The sequence below is a fragment of the Hyla sarda genome, chromosome 9 (genome assembly GCF_029499605.1).
Source record: "Hyla sarda isolate aHylSar1 chromosome 9, aHylSar1.hap1, whole genome shotgun sequence".
NCBI classification, from domain to species: domain Eukaryota; kingdom Metazoa; phylum Chordata; class Amphibia; order Anura; family Hylidae; genus Hyla; species Hyla sarda.
The window spans coordinates 32,554,363-32,578,371 of NC_079197.1; the positions used below are offsets into that span (position 1 = coordinate 32,554,363).

Consider the following 24,009-nt stretch of genomic DNA (forward strand, 5'->3'; position numbering starts at 1 on the left):
AAGACTTAAAGGGTACCTCTCATCAAATAAACTTTTGATATATTTTAGATTAATGAATGTTGAATAACTTTCCAATAGCATGTTAATGAAAAATATGCTTCTCTCTATTGTATTTTTCCCGATCAGTCCTGTCAGCAAGCATTTCTGACTCATGCTGGAGTCCTAAACACTCAGAGCTGCCAGCCTGCTTTGTTCACAGCCAAACAGGCTGTAAACAAAGCAGGCTGGCAGCTCTGAGTGTTCTCCTTTGTGAACAAAGCAGACTGGCAGCTCGTAGTGTTTAGGACTCCAGCATGAGTTTGAAATGCTTGCTGCCAGGACTGGTAGGGAGACCCCTAGTGGTCATTTCTTTAAAGTGGAAAATTAAATAGAAAGAAGCATATTTTTTAATAACATGCAATTGTAAAGTTATTCTGCATACATTAATCTATAATATATCAAAAGTGTTTTTTGATGAGGTACCCTTTAATGTATTTGCACCCTCCGAATAGGGGAAATTCCCAATAGCGGATGTGGACACACCTATTAGGGGACCAAACACTCCCAATAGAGGCCAAAACACTCCCAATAGGGGAAAAAACACTCCCAATAGGGGACAAAACACTCCCAATAGGGGACAACACACTCCCAATAGGGGAAAAACAGTCCCATTAGGGGACAACCAGGCTTATGTGCCGGCCATACCTTGTACACAGTGCTGCCATCAGGGGGTACAGCCAATACCCCAGTACGAGGCCCAGGCCTCCTCTGTACCCCACTGCAGAAAACCCAGGACAGAAGCAGAAGTCCAATGTTTAAACAGTGGTCTCCTGCTTCCATACATCCGCAAGCCACATCATTCACCCCCTCCTTCCCTGATCACCCCCGTACCACTTTATTACCCTGAGGGTAAAGAAGGGGGAATTAAATGGCACAGGGGGATCTAGGGTAAATGATGTGTCAGAGGGTATGGGGGGGGATAATTTGGCACAATGCACAGGGTAATAAGATGGCACAGGGTATAAAAGGGTTGATGATGGGAGATTCTACTGTGATATTGCTTTTTATTGTGTTTTAGAGGTAATTACACTCTCGAGTGAGTACAGTACAGTATTCCATTATTTTTTAGCCTTTTTTTCCCAATAAGGGACATCTCTCATTTTGAGCCATTTTCCCAATAAGGGACATCTCTCAATAGTGGATACTTTTTTCTCTCAATAGTGGAATTTTTTTTATTCCCTGTGAGTGTCCGCTAACCAGGGGCATAGCTATAAGGGGTGCAGAAGTAGCAGTCGAACCAGGGCTCTGGTGCCTAAGGGGGCCCCAAAGCACATCTGCCCCAGGAGAGACCACTATTATTGGCACATGATGCCCTGTGGCGGATTTTGCATTGGGGCCCAGAAGCAACAAGTTATGCTTCTGGTTGGAACCCTTAGTGTTCCCACACTAAGGGTTTTAACCAAAGGTGTAACTTGTAGATATAATTTTGGAGTATTGGAGCTGATCTGGGGCAATGACCGTCATCAGTAAGATTGCGTCTTCATCCTAATTGCAAGGAAAAAGTGTAAAAGTCAAGTGTCATCTATGTTTTGTGAGAGGATTAGCATCAGATAATTGATAGATTTCTAATGCTTAACTGTGTACTATAGATAAGAGTCACATTCAGTTGTTATATTTTTTTTACATTCCGCAAGTAGGATGATAATTTTAGCACATTAAAGAATAAAGCTGACAATGTTATCAGATGAGAAGTATTATTAAGTAGGTGCTTACCCAACAACAAGAAAGAGAACGAAAGTTACTACAAGAGCACAAAGTGATACTCCACATCCAATGAACGTCAAGGTCCTTAACATCCATTCTTCTTCTGCACTTCTCTGTACGTACATATAAATAAGTGTTTAGAGAATGTCCAGCTCTCACAATTTAAACACTACATTAATTCACCATTCAATCTATATTATACATTACACTGAAGTACGACTTACAGTAGGTGTATTACAATGAAAACCATACTTTCATTAAGCACCCAAGGTCCATAACCTTCATCAACTCACGTTGGTAATTGTTGGGAAGTACATTGTAGTGATAAGTGAAACTTGCCTTTTGGGATGTAATATTTTAAATAGTATTGAAATCCAAAGCTGGACAGAAGGGGGAATAATGCATTAACAAATTTAGAAAAACACATTGGGCCTCATACCCAACCCAACAGTTTTTATCGGGTTTTTTTATCTGTGATTTATTCAATATTTATTGCACAACTTTATTTGTAGGATTGCTAACATAATCCACTTTCAGCATTTTCTTCCATCTGGTCTGCAGAATATTGTTGCTATAGCTCATAGCCTCAGTGTTAAAATGCATGCTCAAATGGTATTCACAAATTGTGAAAGTGTGTTATTTCTTAAATAAAATCGTTATAGTTCACGGAGCAGATTTTACACTCAACTCAATTTCTCAGGAATTCGTCAAATGCTTTGGAAATTTCATGCTTTTGCATGTCTGGTTGTTGGGGTGGTGACTCTTGCATCAGATTTTCACAGACCTGAAGAGCCACTTTGGTTTTTTCCCACATTACTTTTTTGTACCTTCCAGTGTGGACAACATAAACTCTTGGGCGCCAAATAAAAAGGACATCTTAGTAAAAAAACACACGAAAAAAGAAGAGGACACAAAAAAAAAAAAAACAACACAGACAAAACCCTACACTCTAGGTAAATCAGGGCCATTTAGTCTAGGTTCACACTATGGGAATCTCCAGCCAGAGAATTTCCGGACAGAAATTCCGAGTGCAGCCAATGCCGACTGAATCAGTTGGCGCTAGGACGATATTGCCGTCCCAGTTGACGGCAATGTCTGCAGTGTGGATTCTGCCTAAAGAATGGACAATGGCCGGTGGCAGTGGAGAGGGCTTTTAAACTTGTGACGGAATTGTCCACAAGAGAATGTAGTCAAGAGGGAGGTAATTGCAAATTTCTATCTACTATCTTATCCAGACAGGTCAGGCCTAAGTTTGACATTAAGGATTCATTTGTTATAATCTTTTCTGTTGAACACAACCCAGACTAGGTTGCACAAGCTCTACATATAGTTGGTTGGGAAGGGCTTGGAAAGAGCATGAAATTCAGTCACCTCTGGGTCTGGACCACATCATTGAGCAAGCAAGGAGCTGCAGAAGAATGATTTTCAACAAAATTCAAGGCACAATTTCCACGTAAAACCATAAAGGAGAACTCTGGGATATAAAAATGTATCCCCAATTTTAATGATAGGGGATAAGTCCGCCGGGACCACCCGCAATCTCCCATACTGGGCCCGGCTCTCTGTCCAAATAGCGCATGTCACCCACCACACATAGCGGTGGCCGACACGCCCTCTTAATGCAGAGCTATGGCAGAGCCGGAGATTGCCAAATGCAGTGCTCCAGCTCTTCCATAAAGATGTATTGAGGCGGCATGTCAGCTGCCGATTTGTGCGGTAGTGAAACACTCCCTCATCCTGCGAACTGCCGGGGCCCCGTATGGGAGATTGCAGGGGGTCTCAACGGTCGGACCCCCTTCGATCTAAAATGTATCCCTGAACCTTTGGATAGGGGATATGTTTTTCAGTGTGAGACTCTCCTTTAAGCTCATAGTGGCGACACAAGATTTTGTCTGATCGAAACTAAATCTTGCATGTGAGTTGCCCTTACTAGTGGGCAACTTTTACCGGGTATTAGGATTTGATCAAAGAAAAAAGTGGGAAAAGAAGCCACCCTAGTGAGTATAGGACGGAACTACGGAACTGAACCGTGGAATAGTAATTGCTTCTTAGGCCATGTTGACACGTCGGCATTTCTGTGCCGGATTCCGCATTGGAATTCCCGTGCGGTCCTGGTGCCAGCATAACTGCGCCCGCAGTTTGCGCAATGTCCACACAGAGATTTTCCGTGTAAACATAGCCTTACACACATTACTATTTCACACATTACCTGCAGACACATTACTTTTCATGGCCATCATTTTAATAACCCAAAAGTAATGTAATGTAATTTGCATTACCTGGACATTATAAATTTGCAACAAGACAGCAAAGTTGGTGGTGTGATTACAAAAACAACTGGTTGCCTCAGGGAACGTGTTTTTGATCTGACACCCAGTGGTGGACCAGCCCCCTCCTTTTTCTGGCCTGAAACATACAAAACATGAAACATATAAATTAATATGTCAGGTAGCATTAACATATCGAAGAAAATTGCAAGTTGCACTACTGTTAAACTTCTCTTAGTCCAGCTTCCTATAACATAACCCAAAATTTTTTAACTTGAAATGCGGCATAGTACGTATGGGGGAGATGCGCAACTCCAAGCCTAAGCATGCCAAGTAACAAATATACAAAAAAGAAACGTTTATATTATCTTTAAAGTGTACCTGCTGTCAACAAAAACTTTTTATATAATGTAGATAATACCATTATATATATATATTTGTAATATACATTGGTTAAAAAATTTGTATATTTTTTTCCCTGCAGCTATTGTCTGTGTGTCTTTATGAGGAGTCCAAATACAGGAAGTGAGGGTGAACAAGCAGGGCTCTGTGCAGTAAGAAAAAGCAGGACAGTGTACACTGAGGGTCTATAACATGCCCCTGGCTTATATACATCAGGATAATTGACAAGCCAGGAGTCTGCACCGAGCCCTTCTTGTTCTGCCCTCACTTCCTGTATTTGTACTCCTAGAGAAACACAGACAATAGCTGCGGGGACAGCATTTTTTCACCCAAAAATATACACAATTTTTAACCAATGTATATTACAAATATACATATAATGGTATTTTTAGAGATGAGCGAATCGAAATCGGACAAAGTCGAATTTGTTCCAAATTTCATGAAAATTTCAATTCGGACCGAATCCAAACTTTGACTTGATACAAAATAATGAATTTCTTCATTAGTGACACCCGCTGTGATCGTCCTGTATAATGTATAGATGCCAGAGGCTTTTTTTTTTATTTGTTTTTTTTATTTACTTTAGCAGAACAAAGTGTGAAAAAAGGTAAAAAGGTATGGAGGCTTTCCGTATGCATTGTCTGTATATATATATATATATATATATATATATATATATATATATATATAAAGGGGATAAGTATTCTCCATAGGGAGGAGCACCGCTTCCAGTGTATGGAGATTCAATAAAGGCCATTAGCACTCCAAGGGCTTTCTGGGACAAGCAATATGCAAAGCAGCTCATCACACCACCTTTACAGGTAGCATTCCCTAAAATCAGCTTTAGCTCCAATTACGGAGTCTCAGAAACTGAATGGGATTTTATGGCAAGCCAGAATTCTCCCCAGAAGGGAAAAGGACCCATCTGCAGGCAGCTGTTTGGGGTGATCACCCAGCTGTCTGCCGATGGGTCCTCTTCCCTTCTGGGGAGAATTCTGGCTTTGCATAACATCCCAGACAGTTTCTGATATATAGTAAATTTGAGTAGCTGTATTAGTCCAGTGATACAGATGCAAATAAAAAAATGTTGCAGTATCTTGTAATACCTTTTTTATTGGACTAACAGAATTTTGTAGAGACAAGCTTTCGGGATTCCTCCCTTTATCAAGTCCAAAGCAAATCTAAGCTCACAAGCAGAAGACACAGGTTACATCTCACAATTATGCAGGGGTTAAGACAATAGATGTGGAGAATTCCGACTAAGACGGGCCATAAATTGTCCTGCTATAGGAACATAGACTGAAGAGATAAGGATGAGAAAAAGGGGAGGGAGGAGGAGCAGAGGAGAGGAGAGACTGGTAATTAAGCAGAACAGAGTGAGATGCAAAAGAGAATCCAGCACAGGTTATAAGAAATTTTAATAATGAGATGAAAAGCTCAAATCCACATTGAGTCCCCTATTTTTCGAGTCAAAAAACAGTATCATTTTGGCTTCAAATGTTTTTCTCTCGTGTGTTTTTGAAGTTCCCTCTCAGTATCTTGATTGTAAGGTCATGTATGGAGAGGCCTGTTTGGGTAAAATGGTGTCCCACTGGGGTGCAGCAGTCATTTTCTTTATGGCGGTTGATGGAATGTCTGTGTAGATTCATCCTTTCGTTGAGTTTCCGGCTGGTTTCACCAATGTAGCATCTCATGTCACACTTGGTGCCTTGTATCATGTAGAACACATTAGGATATGTGCAGGACTATAGTCCCTTAATGTTATATGTCCTGTTGTTTTGGGTGACTTCATTCTTGGTGCACATATGTTGGCAGAGTTTACAGTGAGGTTTGATGCAGGGTTTGGTCCCATTGTCTGTGTCTGTTCTGTAGGTCATTTTCGGCTGACCAGCTTTCGTTTTAAATTGTGCGGTTGTCTGAAGGCCAAGATGGGAGGTTCAGAGAAGATTTCTTTTAGCATTTCATATTCTGCCTATATCAACTGCAGCTCCTTGGTCATTTTGCGCTCTTCTTAACGGGCCGGATTGTATGTTGCTACCAGGGGTATGCATGGTGATGGTTGTATTTCTCTGTATTGTAGCAGGTATTCCCGTGGTGTTTATCTATTTAGTCTATGTTCCTATAGCAGGACAATTTATGGCCCATCTTAGTGTGAATTCTCCACATCTATTGTCTTAACCCCTGCATATTTGTGAGATGGAACTTGTGTCTTCTGCTTGTCAGCTTAGATTTGCTTTGGACTTGATAAAGGGAGGAATCCCGAAAGCTTGTCTCTACAAAATTCTGTTAGTCCAATAAAAACTAGCAGTGTGCTGCTGTATTCTCCGACTTGTGTATATTTAGCATAGCAACGTGCACCTGTATGCCGGATCCAAGCAATAGTTTTGTATCAGTATGTGCTGGCCAACTTATCCTTATAGTTACATAGTTACATAGTTACATAGTTAGTATGGTTGAAAAAAGACATACGTCCATCAAGTCCAACCAGGGGATTGAAGGGAAGGATGTAAGGGGATAAGGGAAAGGGATGTAGTTTTATAATTCTGCATAAGCATTAATGTTATTTTGTTCCAGGAATGTATCTAACCCTGCTTTAAAGCTGTTAATTGTTCCTGCTGTGACCAGTTCCTGAGGTAGACCGTTCCATAAATTCACAGTCCTCACGGTAAAGAAGGCGTGCCGCCCCTTTAGACTAAACCTTTTCTTCTCCAGACGGAGGGAGTGCCCCCTCGTCCTTTGGGGGGGTTTAACCTGGAACAGTTTTTCTCCATATTTTTTGTATGGGCCATTTATATACTTATATACGTTTATCATATCCCCCCTTAAACGTCTCTTCTCAAGACTAAACAATTGTAACTCCTTTAATCGCTCCTCATAGCTAAGATGTTCCATGCCCCATATTAGTTTAGTCGCGCGTCTCTGCACCCTTTCCAACTCCGCAGTGTCCCTTTTATGAACAGGCGACCAAAACTGAACAGCATATTCCAGGTGAGGCCGTACCAATGCTTTATAAAGGGGGAGTATTATGTCCCTGCCCCTCGAGTCCATGCCTCTTTTTATACATGACAATATCCTGCCGGCTTTGGAAGCAGCAGCCTGACATTGCATGCTATTTTGTAGTCTGTGATCTACAAGTACACCCAGATCCTTCTCTACCAGTGACTCTGCCAGTTTAATCCCCCCTAAGACATACGACGCATGCAGGTTATTAGTACCCAGATGCATAACTTTACATTTATCCACATTGAACCTCATTTGCCAAGTGGATGCCCAGACACTTAGTCTATCCAAGTCATCTTGTAACTTATGCACATCCTCTATAGACTGTACTGTGCTACAAAGCTTGGTGTCATCTGCAAAGATAGAAACAGAGCTGTTAATACCATCCTCTATATCATTGATAAATAAATTAAACAGCAGCGGGCCCAGTACTGAACCTTGGGGTACACCACTAATAACCGGGGACCAATCAGAGTACGAATCATTTACCACCACTCTCTGGGTACGATCTATGAGCCAGTGTTCAATCCAGTTACAAACTAAAGTTTCCAAGCCCAAGGACCTTAACTTACCTGTCAGACATCTATGAGGGACAGTATCAAACGCTTTGGCAAAATCCAGAAACACTATATCCACAGCCATTCCTCTGTCAAGGCTTCTACTCACCTCTTCATAAAAGCAAATTAGATTGGTTTGACAACTTCTATCCTTAGTAAACCCATGCTGGCTATCACTTATAATACTATTATCCCCTATGTATTCCTGTATGTAATCCCTTATAAGTCCTTCAAACAATTTACCCACAATGCACGTTAGACTTACCGGTCTATAATTGCCTGGCGAAGACCTAGAGCCCTTCTTGAAGATTGGTACCACATTAGCCTTGCGCCAGTCCCAGTCGCCATATATGAGAGACACTGCTAAATAGCTTTACTGTTTTGCGACCTTATGTGCTTTTTTAAGCTTCCCATCAGAGAAACTTAATAGTCTAGCAGATATGACACCTTTTAATGGCCAGCAAAGTAAAACTAAATCGTGTTAAATAACATACTTTTTCTGTTTGACATCTTATAGGTTGTTTGTGTGGAGGATGCAGACTAAAAGCAATGAACAAATCTACTGCCATCTACTGGCTGCATTGCAAAACAAAAATAAAAAAACACCAAAACATAGTGTACCATCTTGATAATACACTTACCTGATGTTGAAATCCCAAAAAACACAGACTGGGTTAGTTCTGAACTTGTCTGATCCCTCCTGTCAGACATGGTAACATGTAATCATCAGCAAATGTAATATTACATTGTAAAGACAATAATAGCTGTAAACCTGATCACACTTTGTAAATGTCATTTATAAATATGAAGAAACAGCGTGTGATAAATGCTTCAAGTACATTTGTCCCCTAATTGACCCATTACGCAGACCCATAAGCACATTCTCCTCACTGTGTTAGGTTCTAACATTGTGGTGGCCAAAAATAAGTAAAAAAAGGACTTTGGAAATCCATTACCAGTGTTCTGAGGGCGGAGCCAACAGGACTGGAGCTGCACTGATCCAACACAACTCTCTCCCAGATGTCCTAGGCCTTTGACACACAGGGCTACTGCTGCCGGCCGGCCGGGTAGAACTATCTGTCAATCAAAGACCAGGGATGTCTAAAGAGAGGCATTTCAGATCCGCCTTCAGGACACTGGTACTGCTTATTTTGCTTATTTTCGACACTGCAATTTAAAACAAAGGCATGTTAGGACAAAACACAGTGAGTAGAATGTGTTTATGGGCCTACATTACAGGGGTCAGTTGATATGACAAATGCTCTTGAAGAATTTACTGAATCTTGTTGGTAACATTGTATTTGATGAGGTGTAGATGAAATATGGAAAGATCCTTCAGTTTTTCTAAAAATTTTTTTTTTTAGGGTCTTATTTTCAGTGAAGAGTAATGCGAAAGGGGTATTCCAGCTTTTGGAAGAAAAAAAATCATAAGTAGGCAAGAATGGTTGCACCTCAACCTGGCCTCTACAAGTAATAAGAAAAACATTTTATTCCCTATTCACAGATTAGGGGAAAAGTGTCTGATTATGGGGGGTCCGACCGATGGAACCCCCGCGATCTTCTGTTCGGCACCCCGGCCCTCTGCATGCATGGATTACTGTTGACCCTGACAGGAAACTGTGGCCAACACCCCCGTCCATGTATGTCTATGGGAGAGACGGAGATACACGAACGCTGTATCTCCAGCTCTCTGAGATACATGGAGGGGTATGTCTTCCACAGCTTTGAGTCGTGGTCGACAGTAATCTATGCACGGAGTGGAGTTTGCTTTGTGCATGGAGAGACCAGGGACAAGAGATTGTAAAGGGTCCCAGCAGTTGGGCCCGCAGCGATGAGACACTTAAGCCCTTTCTTGTGGACAGGGGATAAGATGTTTAAGACCTGAGTACCCCTTTAACACACTTTTTTTTGGGAGTGGGCTATCATACATGCTCAAAAAAGATTGATGGTCAAGTGTCTACATACTTTTGGCAATATAGTGCATGTACCTATAGCATACGTCTACTACAAATAGCTGCATTAAATACATTGCTTGACTTGTAATACTCACAGGCATCTCATTGTGCCACAGATAGTACTGCACCGATGTGCTTATTTCTTTTTCCCTGGATAAAACAGTCAACGATATTACAGAGGAGCCAAGGTAGGTGCCCACATGCCTAAAGCAAAAAATGAAGACAAAGTATAAATTATACACACACAAAGGATAGAAAGCTGGGAAGAATGGAATTGTTAAGTTATAAAAAAAAAATCCCAAGTATCTCTGGTAGGTTTTGTGGTTGCCATATATAAAGATTACACCATAGTATCACCAATAGGGTAAATGTGTACAGTGGGGAATTTACATTTCCTCCAATAGGTGAAAGCTGTCCAGTTCCTGATAGCAAAGCATCACCCTATCACAGTGAAAGACATAGGATGCATCAGGGGTAACAAATGCAACCCTTTCCCGCTAAGGCTAGGTTCATATCACAAATTGTAAGGGACTCTTGAGTGTCTAAGGTGGTGTAAAATTTTTACACAAAAATTATTAAACTTTTCTATGCCATAAAACTGGCATACAAGGCTAAGTTAATTTCCACCATTGTGCTCAAAGAGGTCGCTGGCCATGAGAAAGCCGAGAAGGTGGAGGCCTTAGTAAACTATATAAACACGTGATCTGCATCTGAAGATGTAGATGTTCAGCGGGTGGCTACAGCCCTTCAGAATGCATTTTTCTTATTGCTGCAGAAATCTTAGATGACAAAGACTGAAGTGGAAGCTTTAAGTTATGAGATCATCATCTATACACTTTTCCTACAATGCTAAAGCAACACCAGGGCACCTCAAGTGTTATATTGATTAACAGATCAATAAAATACTTACCGTAGACTTAGTTCATACAATTTATATATAAGATGTTCTTCTTAACCATGATTTTCACCCCATAGCTATTATATCCAGGTGTATTGCTGAGTTGTTCTTTTTATCAAACACATCCCATATCAAGTTACATCCGGAAATCATAGTATAGCTGTTTAAACATAAAGGTCTAGTGCTCCCTTGTGTTCAGAGCACATATTACAGAGGCAACCCCTTATAGTAGCCAGCCCATTTTAGAAGTTAGTGACAAAGTGGATTTCTTTGTTTTGTTTAGTTTTTTTTTATCATTGCATTGCAAGAGCTATAACTTTTATATTTTTCCCTCGACTTACCCATTTATTTCTGTTTTTTGGCAGGACAAGTTGTACTTTTTTATTGCACAAATTTGGAGTTCATATACTGTAGATACTGCCCAGTTTTTCCTACCTAATCCTTGTGGGGGAGTAAAAGCAACACAGGAGGAATCTCTTCTCCTTGTCACGCTCCGGGGAGGCAGCGGGACCCGGAGCGCTCACGGCGTGCTTCTGTCTGCAGCGCTCCGGTCGGCATTGCTGACTGCGAGCGCTGCTCGTGCCCGCCCTCGGATCGCGCCCCATGTCACTCACCTCTCGCCCCCGTCTGCTTCCTCCCGGCGCGCGCGACCCCACTCCCTAAGGCGCGCGCGCACAGGCTTGCTAAAATTTAAAGGGCCAGTGCACCACTAATTGGTGCCTGGACCAATCACTCCCTAACATATAAAAACCCACTTCCCCTTCCTCTCCTTGCCGGATCTTGTTGCCTTGTGCCCTGAGAAAGCGTTATAGTGAGTTCCAAGCCTGTGTACCCAGACCTTCTGCTGTTGCCCTTGACTACGAGCCTCGCTGCCTGCCCTGACCTTCTGCTACGTCTGACCTCGCCTCTGTCTAGTCCTTGTGTACCGCGCCAGTCTCAGCTGCCAGAGAGGTTGAGTCGCTACTGGGGAAGATGACCTGGTAGTTACTGCCGCAGCAAGTCCATCCTGCTTTGCGGCGGGCTCTGGTGAACACCAGTAACTGCTTAGAACCGATTCCCCAGTACGGCCCGCGTCATCGCCTCTCTGGCACAGAGGATCCACCTCCAGTGTCTTCACCAGCCGCTAGTCCGGACCGTGACAGTCCTCATATGCCATCCTCATATCCTGGAGAGTTATGGATAAAATCCAAGAAAACAGGCATTACCAAACGGCGCTTCTCCTCCTAGGACAGATGCAGGCAGCAGTCCATGGACTGCTGCCTGCATCTGTCCTAGGAGGAGAAGCGCCATTTGGTAATGCCTGTTTTCTTGGATTTTATCCATTACTCCCCACTACCCATCCAGTGACCGAGAGGAACCTGGAAAGGAAACCGTGGCTACTGACCTCCATTTCCATTCTGCGAGTCTATATGCCTGCTGATGTGTTGTGCTCTGAGCACAACACAATCCGGTAAGCCTCCTATTTTTGCGCACATTGAAGCCTATCACCATACTGCACCTTGTTTTGTGTTTTTTCATATTCATCCTCATATTCTGACCCCATTTCTGTCCTCATATCCAGACCTCTTATCCCGTCCTTATATCCTGTCCTCATATCCGGACCTCATATGATGTCCTCATATCCTGCCATTTAGACGTTATGCTAGAACATACAGTATATTTCCCATAGAATTGCATGGGATTTTAAACAAAAAACATGACCCTTGCAAATGGGGGTGGGTAAGGGTTCATTTATGTATCCTATATTTGTAGCAACATGTGTATCAAGTTTTATCGAAATATCTTCAGCCATTTGGAAGTGATGCAGAAAACACCCAGGTTGCATCTCAAAAATATACAGGGGTTAAAAGATACTGAGAGATAATTTTAAAAACACAAGAAAACAAGAAAGAAGGACATTTAAGGACAAAATAATACTTTTTTATGTTTAAAAGAACAGAGAACTCAATGGGGGAAAAGGGAGTTTTGGAGCCATTGTTTTATGCTTTGGTTTTGCTTATGTGCGACACATTTATCATACTATCAAGGGGGGTTGATAAATTTGGCACACATATGCACACATATACTGCTCTGGACAGTTCCTAAAATGGACAGAGATGTCACAGCAGAGAGCACTGTGCTTGTGATGTCAGCAGAGAGCACTGTGTTCCAAAAAGAAAAGAATTTCCTCTGTAGTATTCAGCAGCTAATAAGTACTGGAAATAGAAGTTTTACAAATCTGTTTAACTTTCTGGCACCAGTTGATTTAAAAAAAAAAAAAAAAGGTTTTCCACTGGAGTACCCCTTTAAAAGTGCTCATCAAAGGCATTTTTGTAAGCCAGGTCTAACCTGGCTTTGACTTGTGACATTTTAGTGGGGTTTGCAACTTTTTTTTTTTTATGCCTTCTTGTGACATTTGCCCTTCATAAATTGGCAACCACTGCAAAGTGAAAACTGAAAGTTGCTCAGGTAAGGCTGTTTGCCGTTATGTGTACCCACAAAGGGCACCTAAAAAAGTGCTTAGTGCGAAAAAAAGAAGCTCTAAATGCAATGATAATGCAGTGTTTTTGAGCTTTTATTGCCCTGTTCTGATCCCTATAACTGTAACAGAAGCACATTTGCACCTTTCGCCTTTTGTCTCCTGTTTGGAGAGTTCCCAAAGGTCAGATCCCAAAGGTGAGACCTCTACACAGGAGACACATTTGAAATTTACCAAAGCTTTGCAACAGCTATAATAGCACTTGCAGTCCAAAGGATTATAGTGAATTGTATGTAAAGGCAGCTTTCATAAGACCTCCATATGATTGATGTGCTACAAGTGTATCAGTGGGAAAGACTTGTTTGCAGTTGAGTGACACACTATTGTAGCCTCAGTTATGAGACAATGCCAAACCGGCATAATATGGGTACATGTCTAACAACTGAATTGTTACAAGACAGAGGAGAAAATGAAACCTCCCAAAAAATATAGTAGAGTTAATTCAACCCTAACCCACACCCTTTGCAAGTTTTCTCTGAGGTTCCATGCAAGTCTACGGGACTTCCGGTACATCTTCTGATCGCATTGCTTTTGGGCTGCAGAGATTTCTCGGGACTTTTTAAACATCTTGACTTTCCAGGCAAGCAGTTGTAGAGAATGGTTAGTGTGGAGGACGGGATGTAAGGCTGGAGATATGAGGACTGGGATATAGAGCATCACTGTTGCTTTTAAAGGGGTACTCCTCTGCCCCAGCATTCGGAAGATTGTTCCAAACACTGGGTGCCAGTTGCGGGGATCGTGACGTCATGGCCACACCCCTCATAATGTCACGTCATGGCCACGCCCCTCATAATGAGACCTTATATCACTTTAAGGTGATACTACAAGCACAGAAGTTATACCTAAGCTGTCATTTGCAGGTGTCCGATGTACCAGCAGAAATACTGCTGTAATAGCCGGGATTGGGGATAATTTAGATTTTGGGCTTTTAACTCCTTAAATGCCACAGTCAATAGTGACTGCAGCTCAGAAAGTGTTTGAAAGAGGGCAAGTGCTCAATTTGTCACCTTATCTCCATCCTGCCATCATTGCATTGGAGGGGCGTGACATCACGACCCCCGGACCCAGAGCATATTTGTAGGCATTACTGGGTGGATTAGGGTGGGCTTTAAAAATATTGGGAAGGATGCATAGCAGAAATATTGTAATAAACAAAAAAACTTACTTGTATCCTCCATGTGAAATAGACGTATCTACATGAATGAAATTGTGATTCTGGTCTCCAAATAAATGTTGAAAGGAGTTTAAACTAGACCATGTATTTACAACAGTAACCTCAGTATGACCTGAAAGGATAAAGAACAAGGAAAAGATATGACCTATTGCAAATCAAATTAAGACATATAATAAATAAAGAAAATAAGTCGGAAGATGGTATCTTATGTCCATATATCTTTTTAAGGTTCTCTCCAATTATGGTCACTCAAGTGATCTGATATCAGGCCTGGAGATACACTTCTGCATGAAAAGTACTCTTGGCCCCATGAATGTCTCTACAGTGTTCAGTTGTCTCTCTACACACCCAATATCAGATCACTTTGGAGAGACACTTTAATGATGTATGCTTGAGGATCACATTTTGACACGGCAGTACAACATAATTAAAGGCTTTACAGCAGCTTGTGTATCAATAGAACAATACAGCACAACTTGCACAGGACCTGAGTGGTTCTTTGTGTAAGGAAAAAAGGAATGCTTGTGAATGTTACAAATGGCCTTCAAATTCCTAACTCATAAGGAAACACAGACTTATTTTATGGCGCAATACTCCTGTTTCTTTTACCTCGACGCTCGGACAAACCTGTGTTACTGCCAAGCCCTAGCCATACTGATAATTCATTTGTCCCTATGTTTTTCAGAAAACAACTTGCTTCTTATTACATTTTGTTTAAATACATTGTACAGACATGGCACATGAGGACATCAGTGTTTCGAACCCTAAAGGTTTTTGCTTATGGAATGACTAGTACCTAATATGTGCAACTATTTAAAATCACAAGAAAACTATCACATTTCACCATGGGGCTCTCAAAGAGATAATATTTAACATTTCACTCACATATTGCCCATTAGTTGGGGAATACTACCACAATAGAAATCTTTATTTCTAAATATAACCTTCTCATGAAAAACAAAAAACATGACAATGATCATTGTCATTGTTGTAGCAAGAGTGCTTCTAAATATCCAACTGCACATATGGGCAATGTGTTTGACAAACCTTACAGAGAAAAACACAATAGCAAATGAACCTCCAATTCATTAACTTCTCAATATATGTACATCAAACCAGCTGAAAACGAAGAAACTGGAGAATCATAAGAGTGCTCTTAAATGCCAAGCTACTGGCCACGCCTAACGCCAGCACTGTGTGTAAGAGCACCCAAAAGGCTTCTTCCAAATCTTTACTTTTTACCCACATTAGCTGTACTTCTTTTACATTTCTTTTTTTACTTTATGTACCTGTCATGCTTATTGCTTATCTTCTAGCCCTGGTGTACACCAGAATGAGTATGGATTCAATAGTGTGCTGCGGGTGGCAACTGTAAACTGGCAAGTCCAGTTTCTTTTTATAAAATTACTATCTATCCTCCACATGATGTAATTCCAAACACATATCCAAAAGTCCAACATTTCCCATAAATCCCAAATTATACTGATAAAAATTTACAAACAAAACCTTGTATGGGCACTACATTATGATCCCATACCAAGTGGAGGTCATTGATGTCACTCCCAACTCAAACAATACAGCCCTCAAAAGCAATGTCTGGAGGGAAGATGAAATCATCCTCCCATCTCCCTATATCTATGTTTTCAAGAGCTGGGGAGAACCTAAACCCCATAGGAGTGCCCTCACTCTTAAAGAAGTTAAAATAAACACAATGACGCTCATAACTACTATACTGTCTCAAAGTATTAGATGAATTTCAATTTTGTTACAATCCAGGAGATTCACATTATGCTTTTCTTTCTTTACTGTTTTCTATAGCAGCAAACAAAGGGTTATTAGTATATTCCAAGAAAAAAGTTTAACAGGTCTAGTGTTTGGTTAACAATGGTATAGTCCAAATAGATATAATGGCTCATCAAGATAGGCTCCTCCTCTTTCTTTGCTGCTATAACTAGAGATAAGTATCTGAGAATTTTCTCCTCACAAATTTCATATACCTCATAACTTTTCATAATTCCATATATATATTTAAGGTTATTTCCATTTATTTTCATTTAAGTTTATCCTAATATATTATATATAGCCATGTATTCTGGTTATTTCACTACAGTATTTATGTACATTCAGTCCATTGGTCACTACTTTATATTCATGTCTGTAATTCATATATCTAATTCATTACTTCATTTCATTTTCATTATTTTCTTTCTGTTATACTATTTCCCTATAGATATACTCTATATCACCAACATCACCACTATCTTCTATTCATCTAAATACCTCATACACGCTCCACACCGCATCCCTGATGTATTTCCCACCCCAGCTGGCTCGCGCTGTCATGCTCTTCAGATGCGCGTCTCGTCATCCTGTCGGCAGCTCGGAGGGTCACTTACCTGCATCCTGGTGTCTGATCGCCGAATGACTGCTCAGTGCCTGAGATGAAGGCATGAGCAGTCAAGCAGCATAATCATTGATCCTATGAAAAACCATTGATCAATGTAAAAGATCAGTGTATGCAGTGTTATAGCCCCATATGGGAGAATAAAGTTTGTATCACCCCCCCCCCTTTTCCCATTTAAAAACATAAAAATAAAAATAAACATATCTGGTATCGCCAGGTGTGGAAATGTCCAAGTTATAAAAATATATAATTAATTAAACCGCACGGCCAATGGCGTACACGCAAAAAAATTCCAAAGTCCAAAATAGTGTACTTATGGTCACTTTTTAAATCATGAAAAAATGATCAATAAGTCTGATCAATACATAAATGGTACCACTAAAAACTTCAGATCACGGCGCAAAAAATGAGCCCCATACCACCCCATATGCGGAAAAATTTTTCCTGCGTGTAGTTATGATTTTTTCCAGAAGTATGACAAAATCAAACCTACACAAGGGTAGGGTATAATTTTAATCATATGGACCTACAGAATAAAGAGAAGAAACAGAAGCCCCCAAAAGTTACAAAATGGCTTTTTTATTTATTTATTTTTTTTTATTTTGTCTCACAATGATTTTTTTTCCATTTCGCCATACATTTTTAGGTAAAATGACTGACGTCATTACAAAGAAGAATTGGTGGCACAAAAAATAAGCCATCATATGGATTTTTAGGTGCAAAATTTTAAGAGAAAAAAAGTCCAACCAGCTCACCCCGCCTGGACAACCAGAGCACAGATCCTTGTGCTGGACGGCACCAAAGCAAATAGGAAAAACGTAGAGTAGAATCCAGCTCAATGTGTAATAAAACCATCTTTTATTCAAAGGACATGGTCAGGAACAGCAGAAGTTACGTGTTTCAAGTGCCAAGCGCTTAGTCATAAATGACTAAGAGCGCTTGGCGCTTGAAACGCTTAACTTCTGCTGTTCCTGACCATGTCCTTTGAATAAAGACTGTTTTATTGCAGATTGAGCTGGATTCTACTCTATGTTTTTTCAAAATTGAAAGAGTTATGATTTTTTTAAAGGTTAGGAGGAAAAAACGAAAATGCAAAAACGGAAAAACCCCGGGTCCTTAAGGGGATATATATATATATATATATACATATACATATATATATATATATATATATATATATATATAGCAAGGACGACTGCAGCACACCAAAATGGACGGGGGGAAAACAAGGTGTTTATTCCATCACAACGTTTTCTTAGGAGTGCTGCCCTATGCTTGTTTTCTATATGATATATATATATATATATATATATATATATATATATATATATATATTTCTTATATCATTACATATATATCAGCCTCAGTCATTGCAAACAAAGAAACCACTGAGATGTCTGAGACACAAAATTTTGAATATGTTGATGAATATGTATTGCAATCGCTGGTGGATCAATCCGTGAAAAAATCCGTACAATCAGCGGTCAAATCCGCAATGTCTTCAATACAAGATGTGATAACCAAATCAGTGGCATCTGCGATAAATCGCAATAATCCACATGATTCTCCTATGAAGGGTCCTTCAACCCCTTCTGATATATTCTGGTCTGCTGAAGACTCGACCTCCCACATGATGGCAGGTCTAAAAAGAGGTAAGGTGCATCAGAAAAGGTGCCACGTAAATACCGATCCTACTGTGACAAAATCTAAGAAAAAAATCTATACATCCAGAGGATCAGGTTGAAACTAAAGCTTCTCAGAAAAGCTCATTTCTAAGGGTATCTAATCTACCCCCAAACCCTCAGCCCTATAGGAAGCACATAAAAAGGGGCAATTAAGGTCTCTTCTAAGATTAGACCAACCTCTCATAATATAGCCTCTGATCACTCCTCATCTGAGGAAAGTATAATTTCTAACCCTGATGACTCAGAATATGAAGACATATCAGAGGGAGAGGATGACCTGTTGGAAGATCATTCCTCTGAACCATTTATTATTGATGGTGCTGGCAACTCATACTTTGACCTGGGACATATAAAACACCCACAGTCGGGAGAATGGGTCCCCAACCCACAAGTGTCAAAATTTGTTTGTAAATGGGTTAAAAAAAACTTTGACAGAGCAGCCAGGAGCAAGTTAAAGTCTGAATGTCCTAGACCCACTCTACCCTTTAACTTGGCAAAAACTCCTGATGTAGATCCAAAATTTATAAAATTCTTATCCAAAACAGGTAAAAACCCAAAGAAAGGAGTGGACCGTTCATTTAGATTAGTCCAAGATAAATTCCTAGACCTATTAGGTCCCCTCACTCGTATTTTAGACCTCACTGAGAAGGCAACCATTTCTGGTGAGCCCACTGACCTTCCTACCCTTCGAGGATGGGCCAAAAGAACCCTTTGTATATTTGGCAATGCCCACTCTTCTCTATGTATGGAGAGAAAGAGGTTGATCCTGATGAAATTGGATCCCCAATTAATTCAATTAGCCTCTTCCCTCCACGGATAATTTTTTTATTTGGCGAATCCTATATTAAAGAAATTAACAAAAATGTCAGCCTTTTCTCTTCACTTGACAAAGCCCAATCCTCTCTTAAGAGAGTTTTCCAAGGACGTGTTTTTGGCAGGGCTGGGAGACTAAGAGGCTGGTTCCCCAGCCGTCAATCTCAAGACAATCATATAGAGGCCTCCAACCACCCAGGACGGATAATGTGTCAGTACCACCAACCACTTACCAACCCACACCATTCTTCCCTTCTAGAGGAAAGCCCTGGAGGGCTAGAATCCATAGAGGATATCCGAGAACGAGATCCTCTGCAGGTAAGACTTCTTCCATATTTTTCTCCCATTCCCCTAGGAGGGAGAATTTAACATGTTATCCACATCTGGTCTATGATCACGGCGGAAACATGGATTCTAAATACAATTATTACCAAACGATTGGTTAACAAAAATAGACCTAAAAGACGCCTATCTCAAGGTGCCCATGCACCCATTATCACAGCCATACCTCCAGTTTGTATGGGAAAATCAGAAATGGCAATTTACATGCCTACCTTTCGGTCTCTCTTGAGCACCATGGTGCTTTACTAAACTGTTGAAACCAGTAGTAGCCATTTTGAAAGCTCGGGGAGTTTGTCTTATAATCTATCTGGAAGATATCCTCATTATGGCAGACTCAATAGATTTAATTAATCTACACATACATTGGACCATAACTTTATTATCAAACCTGGGATTTTTAATCAATTACAAAAAATCACCCTGATCCCTTCACAAGAAGTGGTTTTTGGGTTTTTTAATCAATACCCAATTTGCCATTTTGAGTGTTCCCTTGAGGAGATTGAGGACAATCAGAAGGGAAATATGTTCAAGTTCTGAACAAACAATTAGTGTCCTTTCGCACGATAGCTTGGAAAGTAGACTTACTCTCCTCATCCATTCAAGCTATATTTCCAGCACCCCTCCATTACAGAGCACTTCAATGTCTCAAAACTCAGCATCTGAGATAAGGTCTAACATATTCAGATGAGAAAACTCTTTCCCCAGACATCAAGGAAGAACTTCTTTGGTGGCTCCAACATATACAATCCTGGAACGGGAAAGTTATTTTGACTCCTATTCCAGATCTCATAATAGAGTCAGATGCCAGTCTCCTTGGTTGAGTTACACCTTCATATCAATTGTATGGAACTTTTGGCGGCTTCATGCGCCCTCAAGAGTTTCGCCAAACACAGATCTCATTGCTGCATTCTAATGCGGATGGACAACATCCCTGCAGTACAATACATCAGTCCATTAAGAGGTACAAAATCAAAGACTCTTTCCAACATAGCAAAAGAATTTTGGCATTTTTTTTCCTCAACCAAGATATCACTTTAAAGGCAGAATATCTCCCTGGGTTATCCAACTACACAGCAGATTGGAACTCTCGGTACCTCACAGATTACAGGGATTGGAAATTAGATCCCATAATAATTAACCAACTAGTTTCCCTTTGGGGTCCCCTTCAACTGGATTTATTTACATCCAGACTAAACCGCCAAATCCCTCAATTTTTCAGTTGGCGCCCAAATCCAGAATATATGGGCACAGACGCATAACATAAAATTTGGCCCAAGGGGACACTTTATGCATTTCCTCCATTTATTCTAATTTCAAAGACTTTTATTGACCAAGATTTACAAATCAACAATAGTTCTTATAACTCCATTATGGCCGACTCAACCGTGGTTCCCTCAAGCTCTAGGGATGTCCATAGATTCTCCTTGCATAATCCCAACTCACCATTCCATTCTGACAGATCTATTGTGCAATCCTCATCCTGTGATCTTGCCCACTCAGATAACCCTATTAGGTTCTGTTGACCTGATATGAACTAAGCTAATAAACTTTCATAATCAGCTCAAAACATCCTTTCAGATGCATGTGCCCCAAGGTACCAGATCAGCTTATGGATCAGCCTGGAAAATATGGTCTAATGCATGCAATGGTATCTGGTATCTGGATCCCATACATGCATCTATAAATAAAATTATTAAATTTCCTTTCTCATTCCTATGATGAAGGTAGGGCTTATCGTACTATTAACGTATACCTTTCAGCCATATATTTTTATAATGCCCCAATATATTCCATTTCAGTAGGTAAACATCCTTTAATTTGTAAACTTATGAAGGGCATTAAATATAGATGTCTCCCATTACCTAAATATCAATCTACGGTACATGGGATGTTTTAATAAAAAAAAAATAATAATTAAATTAAATTAATTTGATTTAATTAATTTTTGGGGAGATAATTACCTTTTTCCATTAAAAATTCTATCTTACAAACTTACAATGCTTTTATGTCTAATATCTTTCAAACAAGTATCTGATGTTAAAGCTTTAGACATTTCCCACAAACAATTAAATCCTCAAGGTGTTGTTTTTTCTATACATAAACGTATAAAAACTAACATCCGGAAGGTATGTTATCCAGTTTTTCCTGATCACAAAATTATTTGCGTGGTTAGTTGTCTTAAATCCTATGAACATAAAACTGAATCTATTAAAAACCCCTAAAACTCTCAATGAATTTTTTTCACATTGTAAACCTCACTTACTGGTATCCCCTCCAACTCTTGCTAGGTGGATAAAACAAGTCACGTCCTTAGCAGGTATAGATGCATCCATTTTTGGAGCCCACTCTACCAGAGGTGCCATATCCACTAAGGTTAGATAAGCTAGTGGTTCTTTATCGGACATACTAAAAACTGCTCATTGGTCCACAGAGTCTACTTTCAAAACTTTTTTTTATTTTAGACCCAGTACTCATGTTTCTACGACTGTATTTTAGAACATATTTTAAATGTATCAGTTTCAATTGTTTATAAGATTTGAACAAGCATAATGTGAGTCTCCTGGATTGTAATAAAATTGGAGATTTTCCTACTCGGACAGAAAATATAGATTTTATTAAAGACAGGAGACGAACATTATCCCACCCAGTTGACCCAACCCTATCTATTAATATTATTTCTCTTTTTCAGTATAACCAATTACAAGTTCTGGATTCCATTGAAATTATATTTCCAAGTTGGATCCTTTTTATCTGGAAGTTAATCTAATCGATTCAGAGATGATCCTACGTTCCAGTTCAATATTACAGTTTAGGATGCCTTTTATGTCAAGAGTTTGTTTGGAATTCCTTATTCTACACTACATCAAAGAAAGAGGAGGAGCCTATCTTGATGAGCCATTATATCTATTCAGACCATACCATTGTTAACCGAACACTAGACATAATTTTTTTATTTATATAGCGCCTACAGATTCCGCAGCGCTTACAATTATGGGGTACAAACAAAGACAAGTATCAGACATAAAATTACACAATAACTATTCAAACAAGAGGTGTGGGGATATGTTTGGGAATATGTTGAGGCCAATTAGAGACTGTTATAGGCCTGTCTGATGTGTTTTTAGGCCACTTTTGAAACTAACACCTGTTAAACTTTTTTCTTGGAATATACTATTAACCCTTTGTTTGCTGCTATAGAAAACAGTAAAGAAAGAGTAGCATAATGTTCATCTCCTGTCTTTAATAAAAACTGTATTTTCCGTCACCAAGGGTAGGAAAATCTCCAATTATATTAAATAATAATGATGGCACACTGGTTGGGAAACACTGCATTACAAAGACAACACATAGTTTTTAACAGATACCATGCATCACTTTTCCGTAGCTTTTAATGGTGCTGCAGGATAAACACTTCCTACTGTACAACCCCACAGATTACAGTAAATTACTCTGGGTCCCAGAAGCAGAATATCCTGTCATTAACTTATTTTCATTAGCCCCTTATTACAAAAAGCGACTATCCAAACATTCCATAAATCAAGAATCACAGAGTTGGCACTGCTTTTCACAATGAGACCCCTACTTATATATAAGCCATCAGGTTCCACAATAACCTATCCAAACTTTGTTGGCTTCTCTATGTGTTCTTGCTTTTATCATATTTATGTTATGTTTATATGATTCATGGTTACACAGTATTTTACTGTCTATGCATAAAAGCAACTTTTAACTTCCTTCAAACTGGAACTTTCAACTTACCTTCTTCTACAAGTTTCTTAAGGTCCTCCTCGAGAATTTCTATTTCATCCACTCTTTCAGTGGTATGTACTTTGTAAATGTGACCATCTGCATTTAGATCCACCTGACTCACAGCAATTTCTATGGAAGAAAAGTCCTGTATAAATGTCACAAGTATTATACATATCATATCTAAACCGTTATATTTACTTGGATTACAATTTCTCAAATTAAATGGTGCTATTACCCACAGCAAAAATCTCACAAGCGCAAGACTCATCAGATCCTATTGCAGTATAACTTTGGCTGAAGCTACCCTCAGAGCAACAAAAAATTAGCTCTCCTGAATGCAAGGTGAAAGCCTATATCAATTTTACAAGGCCAAGTGCATAGGATAAAAGTAGTGTGCCAAAAAAGTTACTTTAATTTGTTGAAAGTTGACATAGGGTCTTGTGGATCAACAGCGATTGTTATGGAAATTTCTCAGATACACTTAAAAGGAGTATCCCCACC

At 39.8% G+C, this 24,009-nt stretch overlaps 1 protein-coding gene across 1 annotated transcript in view; it reads right to left on the reverse strand.

The window, feature by feature from the left end:
- The window catches only part of ADGRD2 (adhesion G protein-coupled receptor D2), a 199,284-nt gene that overhangs the window by 154,959 nt on the left and 20,316 nt on the right, over positions 1–24,009 (reverse strand). The window contains exons 9-14 of the mRNA XM_056539057.1: positions 23,518–23,637; positions 14,506–14,626; positions 10,020–10,128; positions 8,611–8,669; positions 4,023–4,149; positions 1,753–1,856 (exon numbers count right to left, since the gene is read on the reverse strand). Coding sequence (XP_056395032.1) covers positions 1,753–1,856; positions 4,023–4,149; positions 8,611–8,669; positions 10,020–10,128; positions 14,506–14,626; positions 23,518–23,637 — 640 coding nt within the window. The remainder of the gene's footprint in view (positions 1–1,752; positions 1,857–4,022; positions 4,150–8,610; positions 8,670–10,019; positions 10,129–14,505; positions 14,627–23,517; positions 23,638–24,009) is intronic.